The sequence below is a fragment of the Mirounga leonina genome, unplaced genomic scaffold (assembly GCF_011800145.1).
Source record: "Mirounga leonina isolate KUSES-001 unplaced genomic scaffold, KU_Mleo_1.0 Mir_180, whole genome shotgun sequence".
Taxonomy (NCBI): domain Eukaryota; kingdom Metazoa; phylum Chordata; class Mammalia; order Carnivora; family Phocidae; genus Mirounga; species Mirounga leonina.
In genome coordinates this window covers 27,557,476-27,570,775 of record NW_023270469.1, presented here as the reverse complement: position 1 = coordinate 27,570,775, position 13,300 = coordinate 27,557,476, and the positions used below count along the sequence as shown (strand labels likewise).

The 13,300-nt window shown below is 42.3% G+C and overlaps 1 protein-coding gene across 1 annotated transcript in view; it reads right to left on the bottom strand.

Moving 5' to 3' along the window:
* The window catches only part of AMFR (autocrine motility factor receptor), a 46,417-nt gene that overhangs the window by 12,892 nt on the left and 20,225 nt on the right, over positions 1-13,300 (bottom strand). The window contains exons 8-10 of the mRNA XM_035025180.1: positions 12,982-13,092; positions 2,726-2,916; positions 571-674 (exon numbers count right to left, since the gene is read on the bottom strand). Of these exons, the coding sequence (XP_034881071.1) occupies positions 571-674; positions 2,726-2,916; positions 12,982-13,092 (406 nt within the window). The remainder of the gene's footprint in view (positions 1-570; positions 675-2,725; positions 2,917-12,981; positions 13,093-13,300) is intronic.

Sequence of the window (13,300 nt, the reverse complement as noted above, 5' to 3'; positions counted from 1 at the left end):
AAAAAAAAAACAAAACAAAAATACACACCATATGATAAAGCTTTAGAAAAAATACAAAGAATATTTGAAGAATATCCTTGAGCCAACAGCATGCGTACCTCCAGATCTCACGGTATACACACGTACCTCCACAGATGTGGAGGCCCTGGCCTCAGTCCTGCACCTGCCAAATAAGGCTTGCTTATTTGGGGGAGCAAGCGGGACAGGGGTCTGGAAAACGCACTTAGTAGGCCTAATACAACTTTTAATAAAAGGCCCATCATTCTCTCTAGTCACTAAATCTCCAAATACTTCTGGCTACGACCAAGGAGAGTCCCAAGATTGGCCTAGATCACGACAGAGTGAGCGTGGCAGGGCTCAGAGAAGGATAAAGTATCTGCCACACAACAAAAATGAAAGCTGGTTTCCAAAGCAGTTTCAAGTTTTAAAACACAGGAATTTAAGTGGTCCCAGTGAGTAGAGACAATGCCCCTGAAAATCCTGCTACCCCGCCCGAGTGCAGCAGACACACTGCACACGGTCCGCCCCTCTTCGATCATCCACCGTCGTGAAGTGGTTAGTGCTCCTTACCATGGCATTCAGCTGCGAGTTGCTGGCCTGCGTAATGCCGAGAATGTTGGTGGTGTGCATCACCTCGACTGAAAAACTCGGCAGCCAACTGGCGATCCGGGACCCTAGACAAACAAGACCCCGGCACAAATTAGACACCCCTTTCCCCGTGTTGTCTACTCTGGAGTCAGCCACTCTGGACACCAGCTGGTGCCACTCTGATGCCTTACTACAGGCCAAGCCTTCTGTACCGAGGGTTTCACATGGATTAGCTCACTTCGTTATGTCTAAGAGCTCACGTGGTCCTATCCACTTTGATCCCCATTTTACTCTTCTCAGAGATGCCTCGGTGCCCTTGGTGCTTTGTCCCCAGAGCACTCAGAAGTTAGATAACTGGCCCTAGATCCTACAATTTAATTGTGGGGGACAGCATCTGAAACCGGACTGGCAGGTTCCAGAACACTTCACCCCCAGGCTCCGCCGCTTTCCCGTGGCTCTGGATCCACACGTCAATCTGCTCGCAGCCTAGCAGAGAAGGGAGGTTTTCAAGGTTCTACAGCTGCTACCACAGGAGGGGTTGTGCTCCTCTCTTGCACGCTGGACACAGGTACTCCTCGTGTGGACGCATCACTTTCACAACTACGGTCAAAAAGTACTTTCTATTTAATCATCTGATCTGAAGACCCTGATTTTCTGATTTGATTCAAAATTGTTTTCAGAGAGGCCCGTGACACAGGCTCGTGGACTAAAGGCAGGAAGTCTGCTTCTTCTGCCATTTCCCTAACAAAAGGGGAGCCTAATATAACACACCACCAGGGGTGCCTGGGTGGCTTAGTTTGGTTGGGTGTCGGACTCTTTCGGCTCAGGTCATGATATCAGGGTCATGAGATCGAGCCCCGTGCTGAGCCCAGCACGGAGTCTACTTGAGATTCTCTCCCTCTCCCTCCCCGCCCCGGTTAGCTAGCACTCTCTCTCTCTCTTTCTCTCTCTCAAATAAATAAAATCTTTAAAACAACAACAACAAAACACCACCAAGTATGGGCTGTGAAACAACCTGCTAACAAAGCCACACGTTTAGGGATTATTTTTCTCTCCTTCACAAAGAGGCACTGAGGCATGGAATATAAAAAACAAGCTAAACAGCTGTCTCAAGGTCTTGCCCAACAAAATGTGCCTGTTAAAAAGCTGGATACTTATTTCATGTACTTACCAGGGAGAAAGAAAGTTGACCTATTTTCACTAAGTTTTTAGTAATAATTCATAAAGTAACACATCATACGGCTGGGCCCCATGTGCACGATCTGCTGGCGTATTTCCGAGGTCATACCTGATAGAGGCCTTAACTGACAGCCAACAAAGCAGCCGCCTCTAAGCCCTCCAGTGGCCGTGGCCCAACCAGCCAAGCAACCTTATCTCCTGCTCTCTGAGGCTGAACTCTCCTGCCCTTGATCCTTCTATCACAGGTCTCACCAACACGCCATGGCTCCCACCATGCTCCACCCTCAGAAACTCAAATCCCAGATCTGAACAGCACATCTCCTAACAAAATTCCAGGAATACCTGTTTTAGGGTAACAAATAGGAACTCACAGAACTCAGTGGTATCAAAATTGAGGAGAATCCACAACAGCTTACAGCAATGTGAATTAAGGAAAGATGGTCAACCAGCCCCTGATGTGGGGCCCATGGCTTCAGATTTTTAAATGCAGTTTTTACTACAACTCCTTTCAACACTGTCAAGAGGTAGAACATTCATATTTTAGGGACAAGGAAAAGGTTCCACCTCGGATTCCACTTCTGATACTCACTGGAAAGGCTGCTCCATGATCCTGCATTATATGCTTAAGTACTACACCAATGCCATCAATTATTAGCGACGGTTAACTATTAAACTGATTAAGTGTGCTCCTCAGAGGCGTGGTTGAGCCAATACATGGACCACCTCCTCCTCCCCACTCCCACCCCCATATTCACAGAGAATCCAGCAAATGCCCGGCACAGAGTAACTCCCCAGGGCTATCCATACCTACTGAACACTTTCAATTAAGAGGGAAATATTTCTATTAAACTGGCCTACACCAATTTATAATTGGCCTACACAGGGCAATTTATAGTTAAAACAGCATCCTCTTAGGGGAGAAAGCCCCTCGGGTACGGTTTTAGAGGTTGAAACGAACCATCAAAGTGGAAGAAGTGATTGTGTTGGTTTAGGCGAGGTCGGCCTTCGGCGGCTGCTACAGGCACCAAGTTCTCATCCAAGTTGTCTCCTTGCTGGTCCTCCCGGACCCGGTTATTGTCAGCAATATTAAGAGACATTCTGCATGTTGGGCAGGAGGTGTCTTGTTCTAGCCAGGAACGAAGGCAGGAGCTACCAAAAAGTCCAAAATAAGATATCCTTAGCGTATTTTGTGAGAATTCACCAGAAGCACTCTGAATGTAGCAAATGTGTTGCAATTTTGGCTTCTATTTGCCAATAGTGAGATTTAAATATTGAGAAACGTTTGTTGACATTACCTTTCCACTGATATACTTCTAGCGTGTTCTACTGTGAACATCAATTTGTCAACATACATAGTCACCTAACGAGCTCCTGGTCATGACCCTTCTCAAATAAGACTCCATCACATGGCCCGCCATCTTCCTTTCCAACTCCATTTGACTACTTCAAAATCCATGTGGCTGAATCACCCAACACCCTGGCCTCCCGTGAATCTGAATCTTCCACTCCAGGGATCTGTTCTCTCAACTCTCCTTCAGCAACCCATGAACATGGTCGTAACCTTGGCTTTCTCTTCAAACTCTTGACTTCAAAGATCTCACTCTAAATAAAGCTCCTCTCCTTCCAGCTCACCCTGAGGTCCTTATTTGCTGAGAGCACCCATCCACGATGACACCACTCTCTCATCAAGCATCACAACCCCTCACGTCCCCACTCTCTTTACCTTACCTACAACCACTCCCTTATGCCCACCACCTCAGCTTCTCCAACCTTCTACTGTTTGTACTTTGTTTTCCCGAGGCTGGAAGCTTCTTTTGCCCTCTCTCTCAGGAAATGACAATGCCCTAATTATGCCAGATGCAATAACTACTTGAGCTGTCCATTAACGGGAAGTGAACTAACAAAACCAAGAAGGTTGGATGAAATGATCTCTAAGGTCCCTTCCTATTTTATAATAATACATTACCTTTCTTCTAAGATCTCAAGAAGCCTTCCCATCCCATATTATCTTTCCTTTAAGAGTTCAAGGAGGGACTGAATAAAAAGTGCTCACTTCCTCTGTGTCATTTTTAGTATCTGGGGACATGGGCACATATCATGTTAGGAAGGGGAGCCTCACCCCAATGCAACGATCCCCAGACCTTTTGGCAAGCTATCAGTACTTAAGTATCAAAATTGTCCCTGAGGCCAGGATAGAGCTACTTCTTACCATCTGTGCGCCAGAAGAGCTTATGACAGTAATGTGACCAAAAAATGAGTATCTACAGCCAATTCTATCACATTTGAAAATATACGTCACCTATGTATAAAGTACCTGTTTGTGATCATTCAAATAAATGATTATATTTTTTAAAAGTTCGCTTCCCTTCCCCATAAGTAGATAATTAATTAAAGTCTGTTTCCCTAATGAACACCCTTAAATCCCAGCACCAGTAAAATTAGCCTTGTGTGGGACTACAGAAGTATGTTAAGATCCTGGGCACCCTCCAATAATGCTACACCGTGACACACTTTTCATCAGCAAACCTAATTTTATTTCGAATTCTGCAAAAACCTCCCACATCAAATATAATAGCCTGAAAATCCCAAGGTGAGAACAATCAGATACAGTGGCCTTAAAAATAAAATGCTAGAGTTCCCCCAGCTAAAGAAACCAAACCTCAGAGAAAACAGGTATTTTTCTCTATGACTATACTAACACTCTAATGAAAGAGTATTTCTCCCCCTTCTAAGTATGACACTTCAATGTAATGAAATAGTCACTGGATACTCTGAAATCTTGTAAAGACATCTTCTATGAAAACAAATTATCTAGCTATACAACCTGCTGGAATCTAGACATTTAGTTTTATCACAAATTACAATGCATTTGCCCTCGATTACTGTAGCGTAAGCCCTGACAGCCGGCTTTTCTTTTTGTAGTGCAAGTGCCTGCTTTAAGCTTCAGTGGCCGAGGCACTCACCTCCAAGATGACTCTCTCAAATAAACACACCGCCAACCACACGACTAAATAAAGAGCCAGCACCCCCCCAATTTGTTTCAGAGATCTTGATTTCGATAACTGACCAAGTAAGGTAGGTTATATTTTCTCTTCCTATTTAACCTATTCTTACATGCTTTAAACTCCTATTCTTACATTTTAAATATTTTTTTAAAGACTTATTTATTTTAGAGAAAGGGAATGGGTGAGTGGGGGTAAGGGCAGAGGGAGAGGAAGAGAAGCAGACTCCCTACTGAGCTCAGAGCCCCGGCACAGGGCTTGATCCCATAACCCTGAGATCATGACCTGAGCCAACATGAACAGTCGGACGCATAACCGACTGAGCCACCTAGGCGCCCCTCTATTCTTATGTTTTAAATTCACCAATAGTGAGCCCACAAAACCCTGGGCTTCCACCCTCCACCCTAATAAAAGCAGAACCCTAGGCCCACGATTTCATCCTAGTGACAACCTCACTGTGTGGCCCCAGGTGTTCCATGTGCTTTCTAAGACCTGTGATGTATAAACCCTTTTCCCCCCAAACTTCCCTGATGGTTATTGCTAACGGTGTCTTGCAGTCATAATAAGAACCACAAGGGCCAGTGCAGCCCCAATACTGATTATCGATAAGCTGAGACCAGCACAAAACAACTATCATCCCACCATCCTGTTCCCATTCTATTAACCAAAGTTACAATGTAAGGCAAATCAAGAGGTCCTATTAATGTTTGCTCACTCAACCCAAGGCAGGTGAGTGTTCTAAACACTAAACACTTGAGCAATTAGTAAATACTCTGAGAAAAATGAAAACAAAAACACAACATAGCAAAACTTATGGGATATAGCAGAAGCAATGCTCAGAGGCAAACTTTATAACTAAAAATGCATGAAAAGAAAAAAGATTTCAAATCAAAAGCCTAACTTTGTATCTTATGGAACCAGAAAAAGATCAAAGAAACTGCAGTCAGAAGAAGAAAGGAAGTAATAGAGATCAGAGAAGAGGTAACTGAAATACAGAACACAAAAACAATAGAGTAACCAATGAAACCAAAGCCAGTTCTTTTTTTTTTTTTAATATTTTATTTATTTATTTGCCAGAGAGAGAGAGAAAGAGAAAGCACAAGCAGGGAGAGCGGCAGGCAGAGGGAGAAGCAGGCTCCCTGCTGACAAGGAGCCCAATGTGGGATTCAATCCCAGGACCCCAAGATCATGACCTGAGCCAAAGGCAGACGCTTAACCAACTGAGCCACCCAGGCGTCCTCAAAAGCTGGTTCTGAAAAAAATATCAACAAAAGTGACAATTTTTAGCTAGACTAAGCAAAAAAATACATATAAAAATTAAAAGCAGAAATAAAAGTATGGGGAAAAAAAGAAATGGAAGTATGAACATTACTACCAACCTTACAGAAATGATAAGGATGATAACAGATTGCTAGAAATAATTGTAATTCAACAAATTAGAGAATATAGAGAAAAAATATAGGGCAATTTTCTACCAACACTGAAATTACCTAAATTGACTCAAGAAGAAATAGAAAGCGGCGCCTGGGTGGCTCAGTCGGTTAAGCATCTGCCTTTGGCTCAGGTCATGATCCCAGGGTCCTGGGATCAAGCCCTGAGTCAGGAGCCTGCTTCTCCCTCTCCCTCTGTGCTCTCTCCCTCTGTCTCTCAAATAAATAAATAAAATCATAAAAAAAAAAAAAAAGGAGGAAGAAATACAAAACTGCAACAGATTTATACAAGAGACTGACTCAGTCAAAAAAATCTCCCAGAAAGGAAAAGCCCAAGACCAGACAGGTTCACTGGTGAATTCTACCAAATATGTCAAGAAGAATGAACACCAATCCTACTCAAGCTCTTCCAAAATATAGGAGAGAAAACTTCCTAACACTTACTCTGAGGCCAGCGTTACCCTGATACCAAAACCAGACACAGACACCACAAGAAAAGACAATTGCCAACCAATATCCCTTATGAATATAGATGCAAAAGTCCTCAACAAAATACCAGCGAAACAAATTCAACAGCACATTAAAAAGATTGCACACACCACGAACAAAAGGTATTTATTTACCCTAGAAATGCAAGTGTGGTTGAACATAAGAAAATGAATCAGTGTAACACACCACATTAGAACAAAGGAAAAAAAAAAACATATGATAATCTCAATAGAGGCAGAAAAATCATTTTACAAAACTGAACACTCTTTCATGATAAAAATACTCAGGAAACTAGGGATAGAAGGGAATGACCTTAAAAGACATTCATGAAAAACCCACAGGTTAATATCACACTCAACTGAAAAAGACTGAAAGTTTTTCCTCTAAGCTCAGGAACAAGAATGCTTGTTTTCACCACTGCTATACACATTGTACAGCAAGACATAACCAGAGCAATTAGGTAAGAAAAAGAAGTAAAGGCTTCCAAATTGTAAAAAAAAAAAAAAAAAAAGGAAGTAAAACCAACTCTACTTGCAGATGATATGATCCTAAACTACTATAGAGCTAATCATCAAATTCAGAAAAGTTGCACAGTACAAAAGCAACACATAGAAATGAATTATATTTCTAACCCAAACAGGAAATTTAGAAAACAATTCCATTTGTATTAATACCTAAAAGAATAAAATATCTAGAAATAAATTTAACCAAGGAGATGAAAGACCTGATACTAAAAACCACAAAAGATTGCTGAAAGAAATTAAAGACCTAAATAACAGGAAAGACATCCCACGTTCATGGCTTGGAACACGTAATACTGTTACAATAGTAATATTCTCCAAAGTGATCTACAGATTCAACACAATCTCTATTAAATTCCAATGGCCTTTTTTGCAGAAATGGGAAAGTGGATCCCCAAATTCATGCAGAATTGTAAGGGGCCCCAAACAGCCAAAATAATATTGAAAAAGTTGGAGGACGCACCATTTCCCAGTTTCAAAACTTACTACAAACATACAGTAATCAAAACACCACAGTAGTGGAATAAAGATAGGCCTACAGACCATTGGAATAGAACTGAGAGTCCAGAAATAAACCCAGTATCTATGGCCAACTGATTTCAAGAAGGGTTCCAAGACCATTCAATGGGGAAAAAATAGATTCTTCAACAAATGAGGTTGAGCAACTGGACAACCACATGTAAAAGAATGAAGTCAGACCCCTCCTTCACTTCATGTAAAATTATTAACTCAAAATGGACCAATGACCTAAATATAAGAACTAAAACCATAAAACTACTAGAAGAAAACGGGTAAATCTTCATAACCTCGGATTTGGCAATGGATTCTTAGATTTGACACTAAAAGTATCAGTAACCAAAGAAAAAATAGGTACACTGGACTTCATAATAATGAAAACTTTGTGTACATCAAAGGACATTGTCAAGAAAATGAAAAGAATACAGCTACAGAATGAAAGAAGATATGTGCAAATCATACATCTGATAAAAGTTTAGTATCCAGAACATATAAAGAACTCTTACAACTTATTAACAAAAAGACAAACAACCCAATTAAAAAATGGGCCGAGGAGTTGAAGAGACACTTTTCAAAGAAGATATACAAATGGCCAACAGGCACAATGTTCAGCATTAATGGTCACTAAGGAAATGCAAATCAAAATCCCAGTGAGATACCACTTCCCACTAGCACAGCTATAAGAAAAACAGAAAAAATAATAAATGTGAAGTATAAAGTGTGAAGAAATTAGAACCTCCATACATTGTTGGTGGGATGTAAAATGGTGTAGCTGCTGGAAAATAGTTTGGTAGTTCCTCAAGAAGTTAAACATAGAATTACATATGACCCAGGAATTCTACTCCTAGGTATATATATACCCCAAAGAATTAGAAACAGGTACTCAAACAGATACTTGTTCACAAATTTGATCACAGCAGTATTTGCAATACCTAAATGGTAGAAATAACCCAAATGCCCATCAACGATGAATGGGTAAATAAATTGTTTATTATAAAATTATTTAAATTCAGCCATAAAAAGGAATGAAGTGCTGATATTTGCTACAACTTGGATTTGAAAACATTCTGCTGAGTGAAAGAATCCAGTCACAAAAGGTAGGATTCCTTTTATACGAACCGTCCAGAAGAGGCAAATCCATAGACAGAAAGCAGATTAGTGGCTGCCCAGTGATGGAGGAGGGAGAAATGGGGACTCATTACTTTAATGAGCATGGGGTGTTACGCTGTGATGATGAAACAGTTTTGAAACTAGGAAGAAGTGGTAGCTACACAACACTGAATGCACTAAATGCCACTGAATTGTACATTTTAAGATGGTTAACTGTATGTTATGTGAATTTTGCCTTCATCAAAAAAGGAAATCATCATCTAATCATGTGCTTTAGATTTCTTCTAGACTAAAGTACACTCCTGGAGTTAGTCTTTCCAACTGTCTCCAAGCTCCTTTGGAGAAATGTGTGTGAATTCTCTGGTCTTCCAACCTCAACCAGCACTATATGTGCTGTTACCCAGCTGCAAAACCAGGAGAATCCGATTCCTCTTTTAGACTTCATTCTCACAGCCAATCCAGTACCACACGCCTCCATTCCTCTGATCTGTCCACTTCTCCCCAACCACCTTCCACCACTGTAGCTCAAGCTACTCTCAACACACAACTGAATCACTGCAGCCCTTACTAACTAGTCCCCCTGATCTTCTCAAGCTGCGAATCTGATCCCCAACCTCTCCTAAAATCCTTCAATGACGTCTCACCTTTTCCACTGGCCCTCAAGCCCCTGCAGGGTCTAGCTCCTGCCTGCTTCTCCTGCCTCAGCAAACGCCACTCCCCTCCTATGCTCTAAGTCCTGGTCACACCAGTTCTCTTCCAGTTCCTCCCACACACCCCATTCCCTCTTGCTAGAGGGTCACTCTCCTTTTGCTGACTCAACTCCTACTCATCACCAAGAGTCACTTCCTCCAGGCTTAAGTCAGATTCCTTTGCTACAAGTTCTCAAGAATCACATTCCTTTTCTTTAGAGTACTTCGCTCAATTTATACTTATACATTCAGAAATGTGCCTGGCTAATTTATGTTCATCTCCTCCATTAAACTACAAGCTGTACGAAAGCAAAGACCGTATCTGTGGTTTCCGCTTTATCCCCAGACCCCAACAGAACACCCAGCACATAAAAAATTCTATCAATATGTGTTCTCCATAAATGGACCCACAACTATATGGTCAACCAATCTTCAACAAAGCAGGAAAGAATATCCAATGGAAAAAAAGTCTCTTCAACAAATGGTGTTGGGAAAACTGGACAGCAACATGCGGAAAAATGAAACCGGAGAAAAATTAATTCAAAATGGATGTGAGATAGGAAACCATCAAAATCCTAGAGGAGAACACAGACAGCAACCTCTTTGACCTTGGCCATAGTAACTTCTTCCTAGACACATCACCGGAGGCAAGAGAAACAAAAGCAAAAATGAACTACTGGGACTTCATCAAGATAAAAAGCTTCTGGGGCGCCTGGGTGGCTCAGTTGTTAAGCGTCTGCCTTCAGCTCAGGTCATGGTCCCAGGGTCCTGGGATCAAGGCCTGCCATTGGGCTCCCTGCTCCGCGGGAACCCTGCTTCTCCCTCTCCCTCTGTCCCTGCTTGTCTTCCCTCTCTTGCTGTGTCTCTGTCAAATAAATAAATAAAATCTTAAAAAAAAAAAAAAAGATAAAAGGCTTCTGCATAAAGAAGGAAACAATCACAAAATTAAAGGCAGCCCACGGAATGGAAGAAGACATTTGTACACAACGTACCTGATAAAGGGTTAGTATTCAAAATCTATGAAGAACTTATCGAGCTCAACACCCAAAAAAGAAATAACCCAGCTAAGAAATGGGCAGAAGACATGATCAGACACTTCCAAAGAAGACATCCAGATGGCTAACAGACACATGAAAAGATGTTCAACACCACTCATCATCAGGGAAATGCAAATCAAAACCACAGTGAGATACCACCTCATAACCTGTGAGAATGGCTAAAATTAATACAAGAAACAACAGATGTGGGCGAGGATGTGGAGAAAGAGGAATCCTCTTGCACTGTTGGTGGGAATGCAAACTGGTACAGCCACTCTGGAGAACAGTTTGTGGAGTTTCCTCAAAAAGTTAAATATAGAATTACTGTATGATGCAGCAACTGAATTACTACCCAAAGAATAACAAAAATACAGATCTGAAGGGGTACATGCACCCCAATGTTTATAGCAGCGTTATCGACAACAACCAAACTATGGAGAGAACCCAAATGTCCATCGACTGATGAATGGATAAAGAAGATGTAGTATACATATCCAATGGAATATTACTCAGCCATCAAAAAAATGAAATCTTGCCATTTTCAACGACATGGATAAGCTATTATGCTAAGTGAAATAAGTCAGTCAGAGAAAGAGAAATACCATATGATCTCACTCATGTGGAATTTAAGAAAGAAAACATGAACATATGCGAGAGGGAAAAGAAAAAAGGAAGAGAGGGAAATGAACCATAAGAGACTCTTAACGATAGAAAACAAACTGAGAGCTGATGGAGGGAGTGAGGTGGGGGATGGTCATTAAGGAGTGCACTTGTGATGAGCACTGGGTGTTGTATATAAGTGATGAATCACTGAATTCTACTCCTGAAACCAATATTGCACTATATATTAAAATTTAAATTAAAAAAAAGTATTTAAATTTTTAAAATTAAAATAAGTATATGTGTTTACCTACTGATGCTCAAGCTCCAAAGCCCTTCTAATATTAAAAAAGAGAAGAAAAACAATTTGGGTATATAAAATGAGAAAAGGAAGATTAAAGATGTAAAGATGAAAACTTTCTCAATGTGCAAAAAGGATCACAGATGCAAAAGCCAAAGCTACCTCAGAGATACCTCAACATCAAAAAAATATCCAATCCAGGGCGCCTGGGTGGCTCAGTCTTTGCATCTGACTTTGGCTCAGGTCATGGTATCAAGGTCCTAGACTCCAGCCGGCTCAGGTCATGGTATCAAGGTCCTAGACTCCAGCCCCCTGTCTGGCTTCCCGCTCAGCAGGGAGTCTGTTTCTCCCTCTCCCTCTCCCCCTGCTCATGCTCTCTCTCTCAAATAAATAAAATCTTAAAAAAAAAAAAAGACGTCTACTCCATAGACACAGTGATTTAGGTTAAACAGACTCAGCCCCTATGAGATCTCTAAGAATGAATAAGTAAGGCAGTGAGGGCCACAACACAGAGAGAGGCAACAGGACTCCCTGCCAGAGGAACAAACCTGTCCCGCCCATAGATCTGATGCATTCTTAAGAGATTTTCTGGTGCCTGGGTGGCTCAGTCATTGAAGCGTCTGCCTTCGGCTCAGGTCATGATCCCAGGGTCCTGAGATCGAGAGCCCTGCATCAGGCTCCCTACTCAGCGGGGCATCTGCTTCTCCCTCTCCCGCTGCCCCCTACCCCCCCCACTTGTGCACGTGCCCTCTCTCTCTCAAATAAAAAAATAAAATCTTGGGGGGGAAAGAAAAAAAAAAGATTTTCTGAAAATGCTGTTTTGTTCTCCCTGATAATATAGTCACAGTTTTTCTGGATTGTTCAGTGGTCCTGGTCCAGTCCCCAACTCAGCCAACCTCCCTGGCATGTTGTTTCTCTGTTACTTTTGTGCATGTGCAAAATGGAAAAATAGTCTCTTGTCCCAGTGAATGCATAAGCTGTTTGAAAGCAAGGATTCTGGGGCGCCTGGGTGGCTCAGTTGGTTAAGCGACTGCCTTCAGCTCAGGTCATGATCCTGGAGTCCCGGGATCGAGTCCCACATCGGGCTCCCTGCTCGGCGGGGGGTCTGCTTCTCCCTCTGATCCTCTTCCCTCTCATGCTCTCTGTCTGTCATTCTCTCTCTCTCAAATAAATAAATAAAATCTTTAAAAAAAAAAAAAAAAAGAAAGCAAGGATTCCCCCCATCCCTTTCTTTTAAATCTTACAGGCACACTTGTTCTACCTCAGGGCAGAAATTGACAAGGAATATGAAGAGAGTCAGCAGACCCAGAAATTAGGATGGCAGGCTGTGAGTGGGGAACAGTCCTGCCGTAGAGCGATGAGGCTGAGGGATGAAGGAGAACAGCCCAGAGCTTCCCACAGCACTCACTGCCAGCTCCACGGCCAGTCTGAGGTAATGTCCCCACCCCCTTGCTAGGACTGGTCCGGAGCCCGGGCACAAACAGCACCCCCACGCCCTGGACAGAACCCCAGGCCCTACTTGTGGAAAAGATGTCCGCAGGGCAGTTTCCTCGCGGCCTGCATGGAGTCCCAGCAGATGGCACAGTCGTCATTGTTGACAGCCAGCTCCTCCGGAGTTGCCACAGCAAACCTGTAAAAGACGAACGCAGCCAGCAGACCTCTGTCAGTCCCACACATGTAAAACTGAGTGCCACGCCATAAACTTCGCCCTCTGACAGCAGTTACAGAGGAATCTGGGGCAGTTAAACGTTCCCAGCCATCAAAAACATTACATCTGCTTTCTCTTCATAGCCCACCAAAGAACAAAAAACGTAAACACAGAAACGAACTCTGTCTTA